This window comes from Lemur catta, chromosome 14, assembly GCF_020740605.2.
Source record: "Lemur catta isolate mLemCat1 chromosome 14, mLemCat1.pri, whole genome shotgun sequence".
NCBI lineage: Eukaryota > Metazoa > Chordata > Mammalia > Primates > Lemuridae > Lemur > Lemur catta.
The window spans coordinates 16,816,134-16,841,162 of NC_059141.1; the positions used below are offsets into that span (position 1 = coordinate 16,816,134).

The 25,029-nt window shown below is 36.9% G+C and overlaps 1 protein-coding gene and 1 pseudogene across 9 annotated transcripts in view; one reads left to right on the top strand and one right to left on the bottom strand.

Moving 5' to 3' along the window:
* The first annotated feature begins 238 nt into the window (after window positions 1–238).
* Window positions 239–470, top strand: LOC123649721 (annotated as a pseudogene).
* Window positions 471–3,709: 3,239 nt separating this feature from the next.
* Window positions 3,710–25,029, bottom strand: part of ADD3 (adducin 3) — a 124,153-nt gene continuing 102,833 nt past the window's right edge. For 6 of the 9 annotated variants that reach the window (XM_045568824.1, XM_045568823.1, XM_045568828.1 and 3 more), the window contains exons 3-15: window positions 22,873–23,011; window positions 18,476–18,627; window positions 17,464–17,544; window positions 16,476–16,625; window positions 15,841–15,984; window positions 15,632–15,730; window positions 14,475–14,657; window positions 12,415–12,672; window positions 11,015–11,134; window positions 10,467–10,553; window positions 8,574–8,697; window positions 6,886–6,981; window positions 3,710–5,957 (exon numbers count right to left, since the gene is read on the bottom strand). In XM_045568824.1, coding sequence (XP_045424780.1) covers window positions 5,665–5,957; window positions 6,886–6,981; window positions 8,574–8,697; window positions 10,467–10,553; window positions 11,015–11,134; window positions 12,415–12,672; window positions 14,475–14,657; window positions 15,632–15,730; window positions 15,841–15,984; window positions 16,476–16,625; window positions 17,464–17,544; window positions 18,476–18,627; window positions 22,873–23,011 — 1,926 coding nt within the window. In that variant the 3' untranslated portion in view covers window positions 3,710–5,664. Of the gene's footprint in view, window positions 5,958–6,885; window positions 6,982–8,573; window positions 8,698–10,466; window positions 10,554–11,014; window positions 11,135–12,414; window positions 12,673–14,474; window positions 14,658–15,631; window positions 15,731–15,840; window positions 15,985–16,475; window positions 16,626–17,463; window positions 17,545–18,475; window positions 18,628–19,044; window positions 20,344–22,872; window positions 23,012–25,029 lie in introns of those variants that run through there. The other 3 variants (XM_045568830.1, XM_045568829.1, XM_045568831.1) reach the window with 2 other exon arrangements.

The following is a 25,029-nucleotide window of genomic DNA, read 5'->3' on the forward strand; positions in this document are numbered from 1 at the left end:
CATCAGCAAAGCCAAGGCTGGCCCTGGAGAATGACAAAACCTAAAGGTAGTTTGTAGAGGAATAAAATCTAGAAACGAAAGCTCTGGCTTAATCACCACAGCTTCAAGTATCGAGACTTACCCAACCAGAAATTATATAGGCCTTAAAAATAATTGTGGGCTGGGCCTGCGAGTGGGAGGGCGTGGGAGGGAGGCTGCAACTTCAGTTTCCAGGCATCTCTGAGCCCACCTAGTACTCACTGTGTGCAAGGCTCACCCATCCGAGTTGAAACAAACTTACAGTCAAGAAGTTATCATTCAAATTAAATGGTGGCAGATGTGTCCAAGGAATAATTTGGGGATTTGATTTCTTTATGAATCGTGTGATAGATGAATGTTTGGAGATGGCAACTAGTGGTCCAGAGAATACTGGAATGATGGTAACATGAGGAAATAGTATCATCATGTTGGAAGCCCTGGAACAAGTATAAAGAATGGTTGTTCAGCAGAGAAATCTATGTCCTCTCCCAAAGGGCCTGTTTTTACTATGATATGAAAATCAGGTCATATATTTTCATTATTAAACTTGTTAAATAAAAAGGAATAATTGTGGACTGGATATATATCCATCTCCATTTTTTTGCTAGATAGAACACACAACTTTTTGTTACATAAGAAATATCAAATGTTCCAATTTTTCACTTAAGGTATAAATGGCATTTAAACTGTAGATTCCAACAGTAATCAGCATCCTTGTATGTACTGAAACACAACTATGTATTCCATGAATACATACATTATTTGTCAATTAAAAAATAAAATAAAAATATCAGCATCTTGATTAACTTGAGAGAATACTCAAAAGACTCAGAGCATCTGACAACTTAAAACTTTAGGAAGAACAATTATTGATAAATAATATACAGGCTTGGTCTCGCAATGCGTTTCTCTAAACCAGTCCCATAATAAAGTTCTAAACATCAATTTGCAGGAAATCTTAGAAAATGTATATTTACCTATTCCTAGGTTATGATCCAATGGTTTCCAAGGCAAAGTGTGGTATAGTGGAAAAGCACAAATTGCAGACTTTGAAGACCTGTGCTTGAGTCCTGGCTTAGCCCCATGAGCTGTATGTTAGGCAAACATAACCTCTCTGAAGGATAGATTCTTCATTAAGTCAGATCAAAGTAATAGCCGTAAGGAGCAAATGAACTAATGTGGTATTTATAAACTTTCCTCAACTTAAGACTGCACCTAGTAAAGCATAATCAAAATAGAGTTCTAAATCCAAGCTCAGACATTTTGAAGAAGTTCCCTCAATTAACTAAAAACTAAATTTGGACGTGGGCTCAGCATTGCCCCCTATTGGTCATATCTTAGAAATAAACCCCCTTGAAAACTTGAGTTTGCAAATTCAGTCTTTTTCTATCGAAAGTTCCCCAAAAGGCTTATTCTTGTTCTGACTTCCAGTATATACATTAGGCTTTTCTCCAAGAAATACCATTTCTAATTACATTCATTTTAAAAAAATAGGTAGGTACAGTATTATTTCTGATCTTTAAGATGACTTTTATAACTAGACTGAACCATTTTTCAGGTTTTTAAAACACTTTCCTTAGAATGTCTTTCCTGCTTCCAATGTTGGAAATCAAAAAGAAAAAAAAAAAAAGGTGAAGGGGTTCTTCCCAAGTCTTTGTTGCATCTTCAGGAAAGGTATAGATACCTTGTCTTCCAGGTGTCAAGGTGAAGATTCAAGAGCCGGTTCTTTACCCTAAAGGATGCTAACACCACAGGTCATTCTTGCTTTTCAGGTATTCATCAATTTCTTCATGCTTGGGGTGATGTTTTTGGGGGGAAAAGGTCTTCCAAATCAGAAGTCAAAGTTTTATACCAAATCTACTTATTATCACAGCATGAGTTCACCATGGCTGGACTTACAATCCAAACTGAGGGAACTGCCTCTCTCTATAAAACCACAAAAACGTACACTGGAGCCACTTTGGGTAGGGCACACAGATGGCACTAGTAATTTTAGAAGTCTGAATCTCTATGGGTGAAATTCTACTACCTCCTTTTCATCTTCTACAAGCCTTAGTTTTATTATCTCCAAAACGGGGATAATATTATATCATCTACTCTGCTGGGATGCTGGGAAGGCCAAATGAGGTAATATATGAAAAGCACTCAGCATAATCTTTGGCGCACAGGAAGCATCAAAAAAAGAGATAGGTATTATCAATTAGCTCAGTCAAAAAAAGGCCAATTATTGCCGGAGGCATTATATCACCACTCACAGGCATGCAGACTCCTCTGAGGAGTGACTTCCTATCACAGCTTCTTTCTGAGACCACACCTCAAAAATTCTCAATGTGTTCTCCATGGGCATGAAGTCACTGCAGGGGACATCTGTAGTGGGACCTGCTAAGACAACAAAGTCGAGAACAGGCTAGTGAGGAGAATTATAAACAACAAAGGAAATGTCTTCTCTTTCAAGTTCTGAGTATTTCACAACAAAGATGGTGCTTACGGACTAAGAAAGGGGGAAGTTGTGTGCAGCGACTGGAAACATTGGATTGTTAGGTCTGTTGCTCCCTCTAGTGGCCACAAAGAAGACTGTTCTTTTTAAAATCCCAGTTTGGCCAAGATTGCAACTTGGATACGGGTTAATCAGCCTTGAGTTTAAAAAATAACCAATCTGCCTTTATGTATTTTCTATGGTTTTTTTAAAAAAAACCTAATGTTAAGAGAAACCAATGCTGTCACAATTTTATCCATTCAGTTCTATTTCTCTATTCCGGCTGAATGAAATATTGATTAACCGAGGAAAGGCAAAGGCAACTAACCACCTTTCGTGCTATATTGATTCTTAGGTAGAACTGAAGATAACTGTCTTTGTTGCTTTATGAAAGGGAATTTTGAAATGAGCATTTTCTAAAACAGCAATTTCTCACCACAGGTTTATTTACAAGCCAAGGTAATAATTAAATATGCCCAAGACTATGAATCTATTCTTCTCTGCCCAAACCCTTCATTTTTATAATGGATAATTATAGCAAAAACTTCGATTAACCAGAGCCCCCAATTAACATGATTTCTTCCTCTTGTACTCTAGTTTAGGACAAAGTGGAAAAATAATCACAATAAATTATTCATGTGAGGGACTTAGCTTGAAAATCTTCTAGGATGGCTATTCTATGACTCACACCATGATTATTAATATACAGAAAATACATAATATAACTGGACAAGAGCTGGAAGGGAATAAAAGTCTTAAAAATGCTAATGTGGTGAAACTGTGAACTATTTTTTATTCTTTCTGCTATTTTCTTTGCTGTTACATTGCTATTCGTAAAACAAAAAGAGGGGAAATGTCCTGTAAAATCTATTTTCTACACTGATAGATCTAAACAGAATTGAAACTACAGAAATCCTAAGGCCACCATACTTTATTAAGATAAAAAATAGGTCTCTTAGGGAATATCTCCTCCAATATGAGCTGAAACAAGTTTATATATATATATATATATATATATGTATATGTATACATACATACACACATACATATATATGTCATTTTCAACTAATTTGAAAATATATTTATCAGGACATTCCTTATTCAGGAGTTCATCTTACTTATGGTACAGTTTCACTGAAGTATAAAACTCAACAGACCACAAAGTAATAGGCTAAGTACCCATCCCTGAATGGAAACCTCATGATACCAAAGCCATATATTTAAAATACTGTTTATTTGTGATTTAACATTAATTAGCATTACATCTAAGAGCAATATCAGATAACATTTATACATTTTTCCACAGGACACAGAGGTTCATTGGCTCATTCTTTATGCCAAAGCAAGTAAATAGAGGCATTAGCAAAAGGTGCAATAGTTCACTGTTGCGTTTAAAAAATATTTATGCACATTGCATTCATTTAGATATATATATTTTTAAAAAGTTATGGAAAAGCATAGTTCACAGGTTACTGTTTCTACATACATTGTAATACAACATAAATGATGTAGAACGTAAAAAAAAAAAAAATTCTCAAATACAGAGTTAAGCAACTGAAAGTTTCCACTAAGAGATTAAAACACTAATTCCAGTAGTTAGTTTGAGATCTAGAATGACATTTCCAGGCTCCGTTTCAACTTTGCATGGTCACACACACAGTCAGACAGAACCAGCCCCAGGACACACTGTAATCAATGTCACTGTTGCATGCCAGCTCGCCCTCCAAAAACGCTCTGGGTTATTTTTACCCATGGATCATTTTGGATTATTGATTTTACGTTGATTTATGACATCACTTGGGTGAAGAGGGAAAAGCTTATATTACGCTTAGGTTTAAATTTGTATTTACATTAGAGAGAAAATTAACTGAGAAGATACTTTTTTAAAATCTGTAAAAATGAAGAAGTGGTAGTTTTTTTCTCATTGGTAGGATTAGATCCACTGATTTCTTCTAGTGCTGCCCTCTAAAGATAACACAAGTTAGAAGGAAATGACCCTTTTAAAATGCAAATATCAACCAAGCAAGTCATTGATTCTGGCAGAAAAACAGAATTTTAGAAATTTGGGACATGTTTCGAATAAGTCACACTATATTGTGCATATGAGTTGTTATCAAACTAGATTCTTCTTTTCACATTCCACCTTTTGTTCCCTTTTCACTTTCCCTTTCATTCTTTTTCATTTGGTTACCTTATGAGATTTTCTTTATTCATTAGCAATACTAAGAAAAATAAAGTATAAGATTCAAATATGAATCTAGATGTACCTTTATATGCTCTAATCCCCTTTTGATACCAAGTCCCTGGATTCTTGAATTATATTTAAGTATACTCAGTACCAAGCAGACTTAAATATGCTCTACTGTTAAATGATTGGCTAATATGCTTAGGACACTTTTATACTGAATGGTATACAAACATCTTAACATACAAAAATTGTTTTTGCCAGAGTTAAACTAAATAACCCACGTTATGTGTACAAAATCCCCCTTGTTGAAAAATAAGGGGCTTTCTAAACTAATAAAAAAAGGAAGTTTGCAAAAATTATAGTTTACTAAAACGGCTTTTTTTGGCAAACAAGTTTACTTCAGGTGAGGAAATTTTATACTGTGAATAAAATTCCAAATGAATCTTTTCTTAAAACTTTTAAAAAAATTATGTGCCAGTGTATACTAATGCTATAGATTCTTGTCTGAGAAGCTTTTAAAGCATTCTGTTAATGCCCATTGAAACAATGGGGACCCAAAAGATACAGTCAAAAATTATGATAAAAAATTATAATCTGATTACCAAGTGAAACAGATGTTGAGAAATAAAAATTCTCACTTGTTCACTGGCAATTTCTTTCCAACAGATATTATGGAGAAGGCCTGAAGTAATTCAGACAGATATCTGTTTGTGGTGACGATAATATACTTCATGAGGGCAGAGTTAATTAAAACTAGCAATTGTTTAAAAATTCAAAGTCACTTTTTGGACATATAAAATGAGAGATGAAAGTTTTTTTCATAATATGTTTTTCTTTTAGTAAAACCTCTTTCCAGTTCTTAAAGTCCAGTTTGCTACACACCCCCAATCTGATCTACCACTGCATATTAATCTCAACTCAAATGTGGTATTGAAATGTGCAATGTCACATTGTAATAATAATAATTATAAAAAGACTTTATTTAGGCTTCAACTTTCTCCTTTTTCTTGTTTTTCTTCAGAAAAGAAGGAGTGCGGAACTTCTTCTTTTTCTTGGATGGTGATTTTGAAGGTGAGCCTTCAGGTGACAGGACTTCTTCAATTTTTTCTGGAGACTTAATGGTAATCTCGATGTTTTCTATGGTCGTGCTTGTAGTTAACCTACTCACTCGCTTAGCAAGCTCATCTTCAACATCATGCATATCATCTTTGCCATTTACTACCATGACAGGCACTTCCATGGAGATGAAGCTCTTGGAAAACAGCTCATGGTTTTCTACAAAAGGGGAGGGTTTTTTGAGTTATTTTACATAGTTAACATTCTTGCTTTATTTTACAAAACTGAAATGTTTTAGCAATGTACTAAGGCATTACTTTAATTCCAATAAAGATAGATCATTATTTTAATAAACTCTGGATCTATTAGCATGAAGCTAATTTTCTTAAATGACATAAAGGGGAAGGGAACAAAATTATTAAAAAGTAAAAGCTATATAATTTCAGTTTGACAACATGACAGTTTTGTTGTAAATCACATCAGTATATATGAAAAAGACAACATATTTTTCTTTAGTTTGGGGGTCATTTGGCTATCAAAACTGAAAAGGATTTCATGCTGCTGATTGGAAGATGCATGACAAATCAATTTTAATTCCACAAATTCTTAGGAGCTATGGGTTGCCAAAACCTAGATTTTTTTTTTCTTTTCCCAAAAATAAAGATAGGTCTTGCTCTGTCACCGAGGCTGAAGTGCAGTGGTGCAATCATAGCTCATTGTAGCCTCAAACTCCTTGGCTTAAGTGATCCTCCCATCCTCCCACCTCAGCCTTCCAAGTAGCTGGGACTACATACATGAGCTACCATGCCTGGCTAATTCTTTAATTTTTTGCAGAGTCAGGGTCTCGCTACATTTCCCAGGTTGGTCTCGAAATCCTGGCCTCAAGTGATCCTCCTGCCTCCACTTCCAAACATGCTGGGATTACAGGTATGAGCCACTGTGCCTGGCCGAAACCCAGAATAAGGTAAATCTATATAAATGATTAACAAAAAGCACCACATTTAATAATATAAATTATTGGTAGATTTGAAAAATCCATGGCAAACTTACTCTGATCAGGTGTTCAATTTCCTTACATGAAAACAAATGACAGAGGGACAGACTCAAGACTGACTCAGTGAATGCTATGGGAAATTACATTGAATACCTTCCAATTTTTCAGGGACATTTTGCGGTGACTGAGTTTGAGACTGAATTTGTGAAACAGATGAAGCGTCATCTGAGAATAATTCCTGCTCAGCATCTGTTGGATAAGAGTTTAGTTAAATGCCATGCAAAACAAAACAAAGCAGCATAAGATTTTAGGGAGGTTAGTGCATACATCAAATGCCTGCATACACAGAGATGCTAAATTCTTCAGCAATGAGTTGAGCATGCTAACGGTTACCCCATATATCAATAATTATGCATTAAGAGGAAGTTAATGTGTTAAAATTTCCGGCTGCTAATAGTAATTTTACATACAGGGTTACAAAGGAAGCACAGCTAAACTGGCAGCCCAGGCAAATAATATGTGTGCATTTAGCTTTTGCTGGTGTTAGGAAACCAAAACAGACTGAGCAGCCTGATGAAAACAATATAAAGCCTCACCAACGAGGCTACGTTAATGAGGCAGAATGCTTCACTGAATTTTTGAACAATATCCAATAGTGATTTCTGTCAGAGCAACAGTACTGAGCTAATTCAGAAGGTCATAATGAATGTGGAAGAAACTATAAAGTTTTATATATATTTGTTACCTGGCATCTTTAGGCTTTCAAAAAATAAGAGAATAAGAGGGATATTTTACAAAATATATAAAAAAAGAGAAAGCTCCCAACCTTATGTTAGCATAAACAAATTCAACAGTACCACTAAGAACATTTAGTGTAATTATATTGGTGATAGAAACTGTTCCTTGGATGATCAAGATATCATTCGTTTTTCCTACATGATATCTAACATGGCAATAGTTCTTTAACTATTGGCTTGTTTAGCTTTGGGTAAAAATTTCAACTGTATACACTGTGGATGCTCTAAAGCAGAAGCTTTTACTCTCTTTTGAGGTCACAGACTTCTTATCCCTACCCTGAACCCCCTTTCCCCAAATGTAAGTAGCGTACAATTAAGCACGTATTTTTCAGGTGGCTCACAGACCGTCTGAAGCACATCCAAAGACCCAAGATTGAGAACTCCTGTTAAAAAGAATCTTATTCTAGAGAAAAAAGGAGCAGTAATCAACTTGCTAGGATGTTTTCATTAACAATTCTTAAATATAATCCTAACAATCTGCTTACTAAGGGTTCCAAAGTCAGAAAAATTCAACCTCACTACAGTGGCCATATGCTTAAGGAAAGCCACATCAAATTTCTAGCAGTTTTAAATTTTGATTTTGAAGTGACAATACTGGCACCCTGAGACATTCAGGAACAGAGATTTTTGCAAAGCAACGAAACCATAAACTTGTGAATTTATAATTATCTCAAAATAAGATTTGAAAAGCCACGTACTATGAAATGTTTAATATATCTACTTTGGCTAGTAATTCTTTACTTATCTTGGGATTTCACTTTATAGATTTTACTATAAAATAGCTAGCACTGAGATTCCTTTCTGAGGAAGAACAACTTTCTCTGCATGTTAAGATACACAGTCTATGGCAGTTCTGTGCGTTTCAGCCCCACATATACTCAGTAAAGGACTGGGATAGATGAAATAGAACAACTGATCAAAAAAGAAACATTTTTAAAAATTTTTGAAAATTTAAAAAAAAAAACAACATTGATTGCCTTCTATCATCCAACTTGGGGTGTTATTCATGTAGTTATCCTAGACTTTATATAAAAATTAACTAACCTTCTAGGCCTTGTTGTTTACGTTCGATTGTCCTCTTATATTCTTCAAGTTCTCCTTCTGTGAGATGACTGAATGGGTTAGGAGGAGCTGGTGGGCCATGATCGTCATCATCAAATTGCATGGTCTTATAAAGAAAGAAAAAAAATCGATTCATTACCAAGAGTTTTACTATCTATCTACATATGCATGCTCATATATATACACGTGTGTAAACGCATAGGTGATGTTTGTGAAACCCTACTTCACAACAATCATAAGAAATGACGAGGCAACATACTTTGTTTAAAATACTCTTATCAGATGAATGCTTTTAAGACTACTATCCAAAGGACTAAAATTGCCAGTGATGTTTCCTCAATAAGCCTGTATAGGTAAAGTCTAATAATCTTTTAAAAACAAACAAACAAACAAACAAAATTCTAAGCCAAGCTCTAATTAGCTTTATATAACTGAGAAATATACTGAAAAAACAAGAATCACTCCATTTCAAAATCCTTTGTAAAAAAGGCTTAGATAAATGAAGATGTACTAAAAGAACTTCTTTAAATTGTTATGAAAATAAACCTGTAGCTGTTTTCTCTAGGAAAGGAATTAATAAGACTTTCAGTTACACCAGGCAGATGGAACTCATGCATTTATTTTTGATCCCTCCCAAAATCCTACCAAAATGATAGTAAAAGAATAATATTAAACTTTTAAGGACAAAAGAATGGGAGAGGAGACAACAGAAGATAAGAAGTATTAACACATTTATGGAAGATGGAAAGCAAGTGGAAGAGTGGGCAGCAGAGCTGAGAAAGTTGAAGCATTAGTCCTGCAAAAAAGGATGCAAATGAGAAGCATGCTCATTTGTCCTGAAGAGGTCTGATAAGGCCCAGAAACTAGAGGCATCAGGTACCACAGAAAACGATGGTGAGGAAAAGCTGAAAACAGGGGGACAAGTTAAAAGTGTGAATAAAACAGATTCCCAGGTCTCCGTCCTACTCCACATAGCCAAGCATTTACCTCTCTCCCAACTCAGAAGAAGATCAGAGGCTTATTCTTTAGAAAAAACTAAGGGACATAAAACACAGCTGCAGCTCTCAGAACGACAGGAGGAAACTGACTGAAGCATTCTTCTCTGGATAAATTAAATGGTCCCAGATAAAAGAACCACAGATAGTAATGTTTGGGGATTCCCCAGAGAAGCAGCCTGGTCTACATCCAGCCGCCCTGCAGAGCAGCTCACGGGTCCCCAAGCTCTGGACAACCCAGAGCTTCTGATCAGCTTTAGTGTTTCATTCTTTAATGTAAACAGACTGCCATGAATCACCAGACACTCGAGGAAAGCTTCCAACGAGGAGGAGGAAGACCAGAATCAACAAGAAAAAGGGAACTCAGAAGAAACAAAGACAACAAAGGCTGAAGAAAATTTAAAATCAATTCCCTTAGAGCAACAAGAGAAAATTTATTCATGAAACAAAGATCAGGATAAACATTCAGGGAATAAGAACTCTTTAAAAAAAAAAGTTGAAAATAAAATTAAGAAATCTTCTGGAAAGCAGGATTAAAAAAAGGCAAAGAGATGCAAAGTAGGAGAAAAAGAAAAAAAAAAAATCAGAGGCTCAAAGATGCAAAACATCCAAACTAACAGTCAAGGTCTAAAACTGATAGACCAAGAAAAAGCAGAATAAAGATGCTCTTTAGAAACATCAAGATAAATGCTAGAAGCAATTGAAAGAACAGAAAGTCCTTGCCCCTGGAAATTGGGAAGTGAAGGTAGTATTTTAAGTCTTATGAATTGAGTTTTTAACTTATGATTATATTAACCTTAGTAAAAATATTCATATTTAAAGAGCAAAGAAATTAATGTGGTAGATCAAAAACAAAGATCATATTGCTTTATGGACTTACAGAAGGAGGCTTATCCACAACGATTCCAGCAAGCAACTGAGATTGTGGTCCTGCTGTTTTCAAGTCATATCGGTTTTGTTCCCGAATCTGTATTGAAAAACAATAAGTTCTTGGGGGCAACTAGACAGATGACCTTTGCTTTCTCTTTTTCTAAAAGCTTACTATTCGGCCACTCCAGAGTAAGAGTCTCTTCAATTTCCACCTCCATAAAGACCTCTTTTACCCTCTTAACAACTCGCATTAATCTCCATTCCTTTTGGCATGTGATTTCCTATTGTCTTACGTTGTTAGAGAACTGCATTTCCCCCTTTTAGGGTTCATCAAGGCAGAAGTAGTTTAATATTTCTTCCCCATGTAGCCTGTTCACTAATGACTAGCACAGAACTGGAGGTATTCAATACAAGCTAAAATTATATCGAATTAAATTCCAAATTCTTCTGTATTCAGTAATACTGATTGAGAACCTATTAATCAGACTCAATCGCTAGTGTTTTAAACATAAAACAGAAGATAAATGTCTCCCCTGGCCACATAAGACCACGTCTTACCTTATTTCTCTTTTCTAGTACCTCGTTTGGGTTAGTGTTTAAAGGAACAAACTGATTTGGATCTTCAATTTTGATAGGTGTTCCACTGCTAACTTTAGAGGAGTCCTCTGCTTTCATCCACTAAAGAATAAAAAATTGTCTAGAATGAAGCTTTGTGTTCAGGAAATATTAGTAGGTGCTTAATAACTGTTTATAGTCTCCGGGGCTGGGAGAGGATACATATTGCCAATCTTTTAAAGAATTTCCCTAAGTAATATCTTAGTGGTCAATTAGTTTACATCTCATACTAGTTAGAAAAACGCTAAAAATAAGCACTCACTTTTTTAAAAAATTAAAATGCCATTACTATTCACATGAACACTCAATTATATTGCTAGTTAAACTTTCTCCTTTTGGCAATTAAAAATATGATGCTGAAAACTATTGTGAGCACATAGAGCTTGATTGCCTATTAACTCACATCCAGAGTTCTATCTCCTACACTGAAGTTTCATCAGATGATGATGGCCAAGTAGTCACCAAAAAGAACTCAAGGAATCCCTTAAGAGTTAGTTTTCCAGACTTCACTTTCATTTTTGGCTGATGGAAAAGGCCAAGCCCCTAATCAGCATTTTATAATGGAGATAATCTGATAGTACACCGCATATCAGAACCACAGGATTGGAAGAAGCTTATATAATTCTTCTCATTTATCCCATTTTATAATTCTTAAAGAAAGCTAATATTTATCAAGATTAATGATGACTGACCATCAATCTCTGCCAATAAAATGAATTTTGGGAAATTTATGAGTTTAATTATGTTCTTTTACTGGGAGACAAGAAATCTTATAGACTATGAAAAAAATTCTGTGATGCCTAGGCATTTCCATATTGAATGCTATTATCTGATAGGATGAACTAATTTTGAGTATTTAGAGAGTATTTGATGGTAAACATTCCAAAACTAAACCAAACATGAAGCAAAATTCTGAAAAAGATAAAATAACCTATCTCTTTACCTACAAGATCTCACCTAAGGGTAGCTATGTACAGGAATTCACACAACTTTGGCACAATTAGGTGTTGCTAACTTTGTAGTTCTATTTCACTGGTGCAGTATAAACTACAAAGTAGTATCATGTAGTGGGTAAGAACTGGGCGCCAGAGTCAGACTGCCTACATTCAAATCCTGACTTTACCATTAAAAAATAGCCCTTTTGGCCTTGGTTTTCTCATCTATAAAATAGGAAGAAAAACAGCATCATTTCATATTAGGAGAATTAAATGAGATAATTCATGTACAGCACTTAGAACAGTGCCTTGCACAAAGTTAAAACCTGGTAAATGATAGTAATATTTTTCTTACATTCTACTTCCCCAATATTTAATAAAGGCAAATGATGTAAAATAGTGGCGTACTGTGATTTTGGTCCTGGGACTGGTTTCCCCGTTCCGAGACTCCTCAGGCACATTCACTTTCATGTAGGTGTTGGGTGAGTTCAGCCACCTTGTTTTCTCACGCTGCTGCCTCTGCGCCATGTATTTGAGAGGAGAGAGGGGCACCGCATCGTCTTCAAAGGAAAAAGCAGTCACAGTTGCTGGGATTTCCACATCACTCTTGTGTCTTGGCTTCTCTCGAATGAGAGGATGCCTGTAAGCGTAGCCTGTTCTATACCCCTAAGGGAGGGAAAAACCACATTTGAAGCAATCAAACCTATACCAACACAGCACTTGGATTCTAACTCTTTAAACAAATGACTCAAAAAGACTCCTTTGTTGAAAAACAAATAAGGGGGAAAACAGCCTTCCAAACCCCACAATCTCCACAGAACATTAGAGTTAAAATCAAGAAAATTTCAAGATCTGGTTAAAACTGATTCCAGCTGACACTGCAATTTCCACTCACACAACTGTTCCTGACAGAGGTAATTTCTAAACTGCTGACTAGATTTTTCTACCTATAAAACTGTTTTTGGGAACCAAATCTCAGTGCCCATTTAAGTCTTTATTTCTGGGTCTGAAGGCAATCTGCCTTCTGACCCTTCATGGAAGAGGGTAAAATCTAACATAGGATGACATTTGCCAAAGCATACATCTGATAAGGGGTTAATATCCAAAATACATAAGGAACTCAAACAAATAAATAGCAAGAAAAGAAATAACCCGATTAAAAACTGGGCAAAGAATCTGAACAGACATTTCTCAAAAAATATACAAAGGGCCAACAAGCATATGAAAAAATGCTTAACACATCACTAATCAGGGAAATGCAAATTAGGACAATGGGGCCGGGCGCGGTGGCTCACGCCTGTAATCCTAGCCCTCTGGGAGGCCGAGGCGGGTGGATGGCTCGAGGTCAGGAGTTCGAGACCAGCCTGAGCGAGACCCCGTCTCTACTAAAAATAGAAATAAAATTATCTGGACAACTAAAAAAAATATATATATAGAAAAAAATTAGCCGGGCATGGTGGCGCATGTCTGTAGTCCCAGCTACCTGGGAGGCTGAGGCAGTAGGATCGCTTAAGCCCAGGGGTTTGAGGTTGCTGTGAGCTGGGCTGACACCACAGCACTCACTCTAGCCTGGGCAACAAAGTGAGACTCTGTCTCAAAAAAAACAAAAAAAAAAAACCACAAAAAAAACCCAAATTAGGACAATGGGATATCATCTCACACCTGTCAGAATTGCTATTACCAAAAAGATAAAAGTAGTGTTAGAGAGGATGTGGGGAGAAAAGGGAACCCTTGTATATTGTTGGTGGGAATGTAACTAGTATGTTCCTCATAAAATTAAAAATAGAAGTACCATATGATCCAGCAGTCCCACTACTGGGTGTATACCCAAAGGAAATGAAATCCGTACGTCAGAGGTATCTGCACCCCCATATTCACTGCAGCATTATTCACAATGGCCAAGATATGGAATCAACCTAAGTGTCTGCCCATCAATGGATGAATGGACAAAGAAAATGTGGTGTATATACACAATGGAATACTATTCAGCCTTGGAAAAGGAGGAAATTCTGTCCTGTGCAACAGCATGGATGAACCTAGAGGACATTATATTAAGTGAAAAAAGCCAGGCACAGAAGACAAATACTGTATGATCTCATTTATATGAATCTAAAAAAACTGAACTAAAAGTAGAGAGTAGAAAGATTGTTATCAGGAGGTAGGGTAGGGAGACATTGGATAAAGGATACAAAATTTCAGCTAGATAGGAGGAGTAAGCTCAAGAGCTATATTGTACAATATAGTGACTATAATAAATAACAATGTATTATATTCTTGAAAAATATAACATTTACATGTTCCACTGTTTAATTCTTAAAAATGTGGTAAATCACACCAAAATGCCTTGCTAGGGTCCAACTCTGCTCCTGGGGGAGTAAGAAGCATGTTCAAAACCAAAAGGAGATGGAGGCAACTGCTCTTGATTCTGAAGACATGAAAACCAAGTTTATGTTCAATTTTTCACCTACCAGATTGTCCAGAGTTCTCATCAGCCCTTCAAACTCAATCTCGCCAACTTTCCATTTTTGATGGGAGCCCATATTCACGCCGCCTCCTCCAGATGCTGCTACAGTGTAAGTAGAAGGTTTATACTTCTGAAGGTCCAGCACAAGTAGATTGTCTACTCCACCTGCCCCTGCTAATGCCTGCACCTGTAACCAATGGTAAAACACACAGACACACAGAACTGTAAAGACTGTAATGAGTATTTTCCTTTCAAAAAGGCACAATTTCAATTTGGCAAATATCCATAACACATTTAGAACCATACCTTTTAACATATTTCGAGCAACTGAAATCTCTTGCCAAATTTTAAAGTTCTCTTCTTGAGGTTTTCCCATGGCTATCTGGTTAATGCTTTTGCTGAAAGTTATAATCTTAAAGGAGTACAGAAACACTACTTTGAATTTAAGGATATTTAGGCATTGGTCATTAGCTTATTATCTTAATCTAATTAAGCTTTTTATAGCCCCATTTGAGAAGATGAGGGACCATCAAAAGTAAAAAGGAAGTTGGTAATTAGGACAAGTTAAAGTTGGTAGAAAAGTTTTTTCCCTTTCTTATGGCCCTTCTAATAAATTAAGATTATTATCACTGGTTCAAGAGAATCTGATTGATTTTCTTTAAGAGAGAACCCAGGGCCTTTAAATATAATCTGCTTCACTGAGGAAGCAAGTGGTTAATAAATATCCAACCTATTATAATAATGAGGCTGTGGAATGGTTGAAAACCACGGGAGTTCCTGGCCTAGTCTTCAGCTTTTCACAAAAGTGGCAACAACACAATTGATTCTTGCTCAATTGAGGCTGCCTTTGTTTCTCAATTAGCACCACGACTATAGGGTGAAAACAGAAATGGGCAATTGCACTATCTTTAAAAGTAGGATGGTGGGGAAAATGATGTTTATGAGGCACTTAGATTTGTGTGTGTGAGAAAATTTTCATTTCTTTTCCTATTTTTAATTCAATTCAGGGAGTAGACAACCCCTTTTCACTTAACTAGAGCAGAACTTCTCTTAAAAGACAAAACAAAAAGCTCTTTAACCAATAGAGCTTTGGAAATAAGTAAACAAAATCCAAACAAGCAAATAACAAAGCAATAAAAAAAGGGAAATAATTTTTCCTACCTGAATCTCACAGGCTATCTGCACATTAAAAATATAATGAAAAGCCTCCTCCACTGTTTCTCCAAGTGCTACCACACCGTGATTCCTGAGGACCAGCACCTAAAATAGAATCCCCAGAGCAATCACTTTAAATAACTGGCATAGCTCACACGGTTTTCATCAACAGCAGCAACAAAAATAGCTCCTTAGACAGAAACTCTACTACATACCTTACAACTTGGCCCAAGAACTTTTTGCAGTTGAATTCTCTCTTCCTGTTCATCAAGAGATCCTTGGTAGTTGTAATAGGCGACATCTCCCAGGATAAGGGACTCTTGAGAAATTGGAAGGATCCCACACTTCATGGAGGATACCTATTTGGTTGGGTGCATACCAAGATGACACATTTAGTTACTAAATACCTTTTCATAGGAACCTGATTCTTTGGTCAGCTCAGGAAGCACTGGCCTATTCACTGTGTTCACCATTGCAGCCCACCTCCCACTTTAGTTCTTCACTCCCTCCCCCCAAAAAGAGAAGGACTTAGGAGGATACAACTCAATTTAAATGCTGTGTATGTGTCAAGTATTATGAAAGAAGCTTTGTTCTGAAAAACTCAATGACCCACTTATTAAACTGATTAGTTTTAAAATCCAAATGCCATCTCTCCAGTTGTTTCCTAAAATGGTAGCATTTGGTCCCCAGGGCCTTTTGCTTTCAGGGTATGCAGAGGATTAATATTTCAAATGTGATTTGGGATGGCAGGGTCTGAAGGAAAGAAGATAGTAAAGCATCATGTTGGGAAAGCCATGAAAATACTATATTTTCCAGAGTCACTGTTGGTTTTGGCTCTTCACTGACTTACAGCTGCTGTTGCAAGGGTATGGATGTGTATCACACACTTCACATCAGGACGTGTTGAATAGATTGCAGCATGGGGACTGAATCCTGTATGGTCAATTTTCAAATTAGTACTTCCCTGGTCAACCACTTCTCCTATTATATTGACTTTCACCTGGAAATAAATCAGAAAGACATATTTAACTGGTACACATGTATCAAAGTTTGTCTGTGTTCCTTCCATACGCTAAACCAAGGGTGGCAAACTTTTTTGTTAACGTCCAGATACTAAATATTTCAGACTTTGTGGGCCTCTGTTGCAACTACTCAGCTCTGCTGCTGCAGTACAAAAGCAGCCATAAACAATTTGTAAAAGAATGGGTTTAGCTTTGTTGCCATAAAACTTTAGTTATAAAACAGGTAGTATGCAACAAAACTTAGTATTTAGCAAGAAGCACAGTTGCTAAGATAGGTTCTTCACTGGAGGTTTGGACAAGTCTGGCATTTACTGAACTGGCTGGAAAATTTCCATTTGCTAACATCGCAGCTCCCCAAACTGATGTATCTCTTGCTGCTGTATAAGCTGATGACAGTGGCTAGGAGTACGGTCATGGAAAGGATAAAATGCTAGAAGGTCAGGTCCTATACTCATGCCAAATAATGTTGTTTAAATCTAGCTACAATACACACAGACTTTGTGTGTTTAAAAAAAAAAAAAAACAAACAAAAAAATTCCCGAATGTACAGGGTAGGAAAAAATTCAAAAGATTCCCTTCAAAACACAGAGAAGTTAACCTATAAGACCAACTCATTTATTAGACTCAACTACTCTGTTTTTCTTGAACGCTAAAGCTTTTCTTAAAAATCAACATAATTTTCCAATTCCTTTACTGCTCATTAGTAAATGTTTTTCCATCCATACCTTTTCTTGTTTTATTCTGTGCTAAAAGCTAAAAACTGTCAGAAAAGCACAAGAAAACTCAGAAAAAGAAACATAGGAATGAAAATTATACCAAATTGGAGGCTGTGGCTTCAGAAAAAGATAGGCCCCTGGGAATTATAATAATGTGGTCTTGCTCCTTACTTATTCTTACCTGGAAAAAAGAAAAAAATAATAGGGAATTACTATGAAGTATTTATATTTTGCAGTTTAAACATGACGAGATATATTTACAATGTGTAATTGTAAGATATGAAGGAGGGGAAGAAATAAAGCAAAAAATTAAAGGTCTGTAGCATGAAACTTTTCCCTTAACACTTGAGTGAGCACTTGCTGAAAAATTCTAACATTAGTCTCTCATTTTCTGCACTTACCTAAAGTGTTATTTTGAGGTCCTGAAGTTGCTTAGGGTCAGCTACATTCATGAAAAGTAAATGCCAATATTAGTCAACCCAACATGGTAATGATTATAATCTTAATTCACAACATGGAAATTAAGAGAAAAGGGGCACAGAGAACAGAATCTCTTCCTAGGAAGGAATTAAGATGGAGATGAAAGAGGGAAACTGAGGAATGACCAGGGAGAAAGGAGAGAGACTGTTGGTAGACTGTACCATGTGTCTGTGGCATTTCAATCACATAATATCTTAATATTTATACATTTCTGCTTCCAAATAGCATCTTGCTTCCAAGTGTGGCAAAGTGAAAACAAAAGGATAGTGAATGGGAAAAATATATTTAAAAAATAAAAGCCCAGACAGGAAACTTCCTTGACCCTCTCTGTCTTCCTTGCCTCAAATACTTTTTAACACCACTGATGCTCAGATATAATTGTCACAGAGAGGGACAATTCTGCCACAAGGTTTCTTCCTGGGTAGGTTCTGCAGCTGGTCTGAACAAAAAGAATGACAAAGATAGTAAAGGAAGAAATGTGGGGGAATTGTAGCCTCTGGCTCGGAGAGAAGGTTTAAATCAGCATTTGGTTGTGATCCAGCATGCTAGGTTCAGAGAATAAGTCTGCAAACAGTACAGTTGCCTTATGGTTAGAATTTTAGAAAAAAAGAATTGAAAGCTAAAGAACTCACTGAGATATATGTATTTGCCAGGTGTGCCCACCCAAACAAGTCCATAAGTCTGTACAGGCTGGCAAGTTTACAGCGGGTGAGTTTTTCTCCCTTCACATATGAAGATGTGTCTGCACCGGGAAGGTCATTGATAGGTGAGACCATGCCAACACCTAAAAGAGAAAAAAATTGTGGAGAGAGATTCAAGTCAAGTAATCCCTTACCTGGAAATTAGTTGCCAAGAAGGAGCCTAGCCTTGTGAACAATAATCTGAAATTTATCAGCCCCTACAATGTTTTATTACCTTATCCTCTTCAGAGAAGTACACTGAGAATAGAAATAAGTATTGGCTACCTTTGATCGCTTGGTAAAAGTTGCTTCATCTAGTACTTGTTAGGAAGTGACTACAGCAAAGGTTCACACCACCAGGGAAAAATGGTCACATGACCCCAAAGGTGACAGTGTTATTAAATACTGAGGTGATTGCTAATTTTATGATGGAAAGCCCTCAACAGAAAGCTACTTTTCTAATATCTCTTTTAACTTTTATTCAAACACAAAAAGCATTTAAGATGGAAAAGAATGCGTACAAATAGTAGTCTGGCTTCTGCTCTCTTGAAGATCTTGAAGTAGTCTTGAAGGTCTCTAATGATTCAGTTGCCAACTTCAATTGTTACCAAGTTGAACTTTTGCTCAGTCTTCATTCTCCTTGACCTCTTTACAGCTTGACACCATTTATATTGCCTTTTTCCTAGAATTCTTCTCCAGGCCCATGTGATACTATCCTGGATCTCTCCTTACCTTTCCATCTGCTTCTTTTCTCCTTCAATAAGTTCTCTACCTGCTACTTTCCCCCAACTATGTCTCTTTCCCAAAGCTCACTCCTCCACTATGTTCCTTTCTCATTCTACATTTCCCTATAAAACCATCATACATTTCTAAGCCTCCCCAAAGTTACTTCTGCATAGATGACTTCCCAATGTTTATCTCTGACCAGCCCCTCCTCCCCATTCTCCATCCTGCCCTTGCTAACTGCCTACAACACAGTAACATAAAAATGTAAAGGGTCTGAGAGTGATTTCATCTTATCTCTCCTGATTTTTCTCATCTTTTTTCTTTTCCTTACTTTTCTTCTAATATTGATGATATTACAATTTCTGCAGGCTCAAACTCTAAGTAACCTTTACCTCTTAACCTTTCCTGGGCCACCATATGTAATTTGTCACCACATTCCATGATTCTTTTCTTCACAAGGTCCCTCATTTTCCATACTTGAGGTTCAGGCCTTAACTCATGTGTGGACTCCTGCAATAAGCTTCTCATTCTTGTCCTTGCCTGTACCCCTCTTTCTTTGTAAATCCATTCTGCATAAAATCAACAGATTGAGTTTTCTAAAGCACTGCTTTTAACCTGGGAATATGGGCCCGGTAGGAAACTTTTAAAGAGAAGCCCAAATCAATATTTTAATGTAAGATCTATCTCCTAATTTTGAGATGTTTCAAACTACTTCAAAGAAATAGTTTTAACATGTTAGCTATACAACGTAGCATAATTTCTAACAAAATTTTAGAGTCGGCCATTAACCTAACTCCTCTCCCCCTAACCTTCCAACTGTAACTTCTACTTTTGACAATACAAGTATTCCAGGCAAACTGGTTGATTTCTACTTCCTGACCTCTGAGTACTGGCATATGGCTTTCCTGCTGCCATGCCTTTGTACATTCCAGCCAGCCAGCCAAATCTCCTGTAGCTGCCATGGAATCTAGGACATTCACAGGATGCTTCTTTTATTATTTCTGTCTTCCCTGACCAGTCTTCTTCTTTGAAATTTTCTCTTTGGGCTCTTTTCTTCTCTGCCTATACCCTCTTCTATGATTATTTAATCAATATCCACAGCTTTGAGTAATACTTTTCTCTGTCCATCTGCCAAGTCTCTCTCCTAAGCTCTCAGCCTGCTGTTCCAACTGCTGCAATGTCTTGGCAACTCAAATCAAGCATGCCTAAAGTTGAACTTCCTCCATTTCCCAAGCCAAACTACATCTCCAATGCTGGACTTTGCTATTTTTGTTAATAATACTATGAAATCTCCCAGTTCGTTCTTCACACAAAACATATAGTGGTCTTTGTAAGCCATCCTCCTGCTTAAAATGGCTTTTCAAAGTTAGGAATAAAATCCAAACTTCGAAACCCGGATGTGATATGATTTATATTCAGCCGTATTAAAACCAGATTTTAATATGACTTAGTCTCTGTGTTCTGATCTTTGTTCTACTGTCCCCTTGAAAGCCATGGTCCAGACAGTTATCTTTATTTTTGTCCCTTGAAGAGGCTAAACCCATTCCTGCTGTCTTATTCTCATCCGGCACTCGTACTAGTTCCCCCGACCTGGAATGTTTTCTCTTGATCCTGGTACAGTTCACTCCTTGCTATTAGATTTCAGTCTAAATGTCACCTCCTCAGAGAGGTTTCTCTGATCACCCGATCTAAAGTACCACCCAGTTGTTCTCTATCACATCGCCATACTGTAATTCTCTGAATAGCACTCCCTGTTATCCGATCACTTTATTTATTCCTTTAGTCCATTTTCTATCTCCATGAGAAGAGGAATCTTGTCTGTCTTGTTATCACTGCATTCTCTTGTCCCTAAAAGTGTGCTTTGCCCATAAAAAGATGCTCAATATTATAGAAAGTGAATCAAACTAGCTCAACCTTTGAATTTTTCTGTTTCTTCTGGTAGAATATTTTTCCCAAACTAGAAAACTCATTGATTTTGGAACTCATCATTTTTTCCACTCACCAAAGACATCACCACATCAAAGCTGCTAAGTAGGACCTATCTACACTTCCTTGGCTATGCCTTTCTTACTGGTCTCTTCCTTCTGACATCCACAACCACTACTCTAATTTAGGTACTTATACCTCACATCAAGATTTTCTCCAAGATTCTTTAACTGATCTGACTTTAGTTTCTTTCCCTTTGCTGGTACTCATTTAAATTATCATCATGGTGGCGCAGATCTGTAGTCCTCAGTACTTGGGAGGCTGAGGCAGGAGAATTGCTTGGGCCCAGGAGTATGAGGTTGCAATGAACTATGATCGTGCCACTGCATTCCAGCCTGGGCAACAGAGCAAGACCCTGTCTCAAACACACACACACACACACACACACACACACACACACACACACACACACAACCAAAAACAAAACAAAACACCTATAAGTTATCGCCTAGCAACTCTTTCTTCACAAGTTTTTTTCACTGTCCACGCTAGTAGCTCTCCTTGGTCTAACAGCGAAGGTTGTCTTCAATCAGACCCAACTGGTCTCCCCAGGCTTCTACACCAGGACTCTCACTGATGTGCCAACATAATGGTCCACTTGCAGTTCTACAAATATATCCTCATCTTACCTGTTCCCACCATCATTTCTTTTTTTAATCTATTCCCTCTATTTGAGAAATACTTGAATTTACTGAAATCCTATTTATAAATTTCTAACAGGGGAAAAAAAAAAAAGGAAGGAAAGGAGGGGAAAAGGGAGATCAAAAGAAACAAAAGAAAAAACGGGGAAAAAACACCCCTTGAGTCTGGCCTGAAGCAGTCCCTGATAGTTTTCTCCAGCTCTCTGTGCAACTGCCCTCGTGTTGCAGTGATTTCTGTACATATTTCACAGTCGAGATGTAAAGTACTAGAGCTTAAGACCTTATGATTCTTGGTATCCTTATTGGTGCTCTCACTAAACAAATTGGTGCTCTCACTAAACATCTGCTGAATGAATAAAATGTCCTAAGCTGTCTTTTACATCAAGTTCTAACTACTCCATTTTTTAAAACCTGGTTAGTTCAGGCCTATCTTCTTCCATAAGGTTTTCTCAGTCTATAATCTCAGCCAATAATCAATTCCAACTGTGAATGTACATATTATAACATAAAATGTTACTAGACAATTTCTTATGAATTGCTTTATAATTTTTTTCCTCTGTAGTTACCTCACAGATATAGCTATATAGTTTTTATAATAACATATTATTTTTGTGCATATATGGTATGTCTCTTCAACATTTATCTAAGGTAGGGACCATGTGTTATTTTTGTAGACAGGGACTTGCTATGTTGCTCAAGTGGCCTCAAACTCCTGGGCTCAAATGATCTTCCCGCCTCAGCCTCCCAAGTAGCTGAGACTACAGCACGTGCCTCTATATCTGGCCTGGAGCCATGTCTTGTACTATTTTGTAATCCTCACAAGTCTAGTAAATGCTTGGTTGATATGAAAAAGTAGGAAATTCTAACACTGTTACTCGAAGTATTGGATGTTATAAACAAGGACTGAAACTGAGCAGAATATGCTGCTAGAGAGGTATTAGCATTCCAAAGTAGAGATAAAATTATAATTTTTAAAACTCTCCAAAACTGACATACTGAGGGGAGGTGAAGAAAAGCCCGAGAAAGAGTTGGCCATGATGTAATCTGCGATCTGTTGCAATGCTAGTAATCCAGTTGGGTTGTGGCCCTTCTTCATCTGTTCTTGAATAAGGCATTCCAGGTCTTCCCGAAAGGCCTGTAATACACAAAAATAAACCCTGAGCACACTGATCTCACTTGGAACAGAACGACCCAAACATAATTTGCTCTGATACAATCAATCTTTTCCCCCACCCCTCTTTTGAATAGCTTTTACCTGTACTATTTAAAAACAAATATAAAAGGTAAAATAATAAAATCAAAACACTGGAAGCAACAGTAAGAAGCTTGCTTTGGGGGATGAAAAATCATTAGGCATTCTTAATTTCAAAGAAAATGAGATACTATGATATCTACACTAGACAGGTCTAGATAAAACAACTCTTATTAATATGCAACTCCCACCAAATGTAAACTGCTGCAAAAGGAGACCCAATCCTTGCTTAGCAGCCTCCATCTAAGTTAGGACAGAGTCCCTATTTAAATGGGGAACCACTCTGAATATAAAGTGACTCACAGTGAAAGTTTTCAACTAAGACATAATCATGGTTTCCATTTTATGATTTCCATGGCAATTTCTTAGCTCCATAAACTCTGAAAGCAAACTAAGAAGAGCTGAGGACTAATTATTCCCCTTCTGCAATACTCTGCTAAAGAAACAACTCTTTTTTCCCCACTTTGGGTTCCATAAGTTCCTATTCTGGAGTTGTACTGTAACTTTTGTGGGGGAGTGGGGTAGAGGCAGAAACAGTGTTTATATAAATCAAAATCCTGAACATTAAAGGGAATACCTCTATTCCAATAACCCTTAAGGTATTAATATGATTCATCATCTGAAACTGCTCCCAATCCTTCACATTAATTGAAATATTAATAGCTGGTTTTGGCTTTCCTTCACATTCAGCCAACACTTACTTTATTAAATTCATCATTTGTTCTCTTCTTGCTCATGTCTACTTCATTCATTTTAAAGATGAAGGCTCTTGCAATATAAATCGCTTAACCTTTGCTCTTCCATTTGAGATTAGTTACATGTGTAGCAAGATGCCCTGCCAGAAATTAAATTCAATTTTTTTCCCCTTCAACTAAGAGGGAGAAGGCAGAAAACTATTTTGAAATCACTGCCTCCAAGAAGGGTAGGTATAATCACCTTGGAGATCGCTGAGGAAACCTCCCTTAGAAAGGTGAATCTGTTTTGAGTCACTGACAGTAGCCTTCCCCACAAGGGAGGGAATAAGATTTCCTGGAGTCCTTCTTAGAGGATGGGTGAATTATCCAGAAGTCCAGGAACTCTTTTTTTTTTTAAATAATGCCACAGGAGCCCATGGTGGGAAGGAGAAATGTAGTTCCAAGGCTATGAGGAGTTAGATGTTAGACCAGTCCTGACTCACTGCTTGTGTTGCTCTTAGAATAGTTTAGAAGTGTCTGATGTAAACTAAACGAACTGGGTGCTAATCTCCGCAGCTCAACCATGGGGGCACCATGAAACATGTTAACTGAGCTTAGTACAAGAAGAGGTTCATCCTTCCCTGATGCACCATGGTGGCCTGCACAGGTATCTGGGTCAGCAGTGAACCTATAGCTCCTGTTAGACAGTGTAAGACAGGAAAGCACAGTGGCAGTGGTGGGCTGAACAGACTCTAGCGTCTCTCTCTCACATACCCAGAGGCATGGATACACAATCCACAGCACATGTTGGATATGTACGCCACTGATGAACCCACTTGGACTATGTAAGTCACTGAAGTTCTTGGGACAATTCATAGGAAAGCTGAAATTCCAAGAGGAAGATGCTGTACTTTCTGCTAATAATGCGGGTGGATGTCTGAGTGATTAATTTAAAAAAAATTACTAATTGGGATCATATTTGAATTCAAGTTCATGCAGCAGTTTACACCAGTTACATACGGCTTTTCTTTTACAAATTTAAGGCTTGTTAAATATAAATCATGAGTACAATTATAAAAATTCAAAAACATCTAATTCCATTGACTATAGCTAGTTCATTTAAACATGATTTAAACCAGAGAAACTGTCCTATAAAATATGTCTCTACAAAGACATATTTATCAGAAAACTCCATTAATACCCAAGACCCAGTGAACATAAAATGGT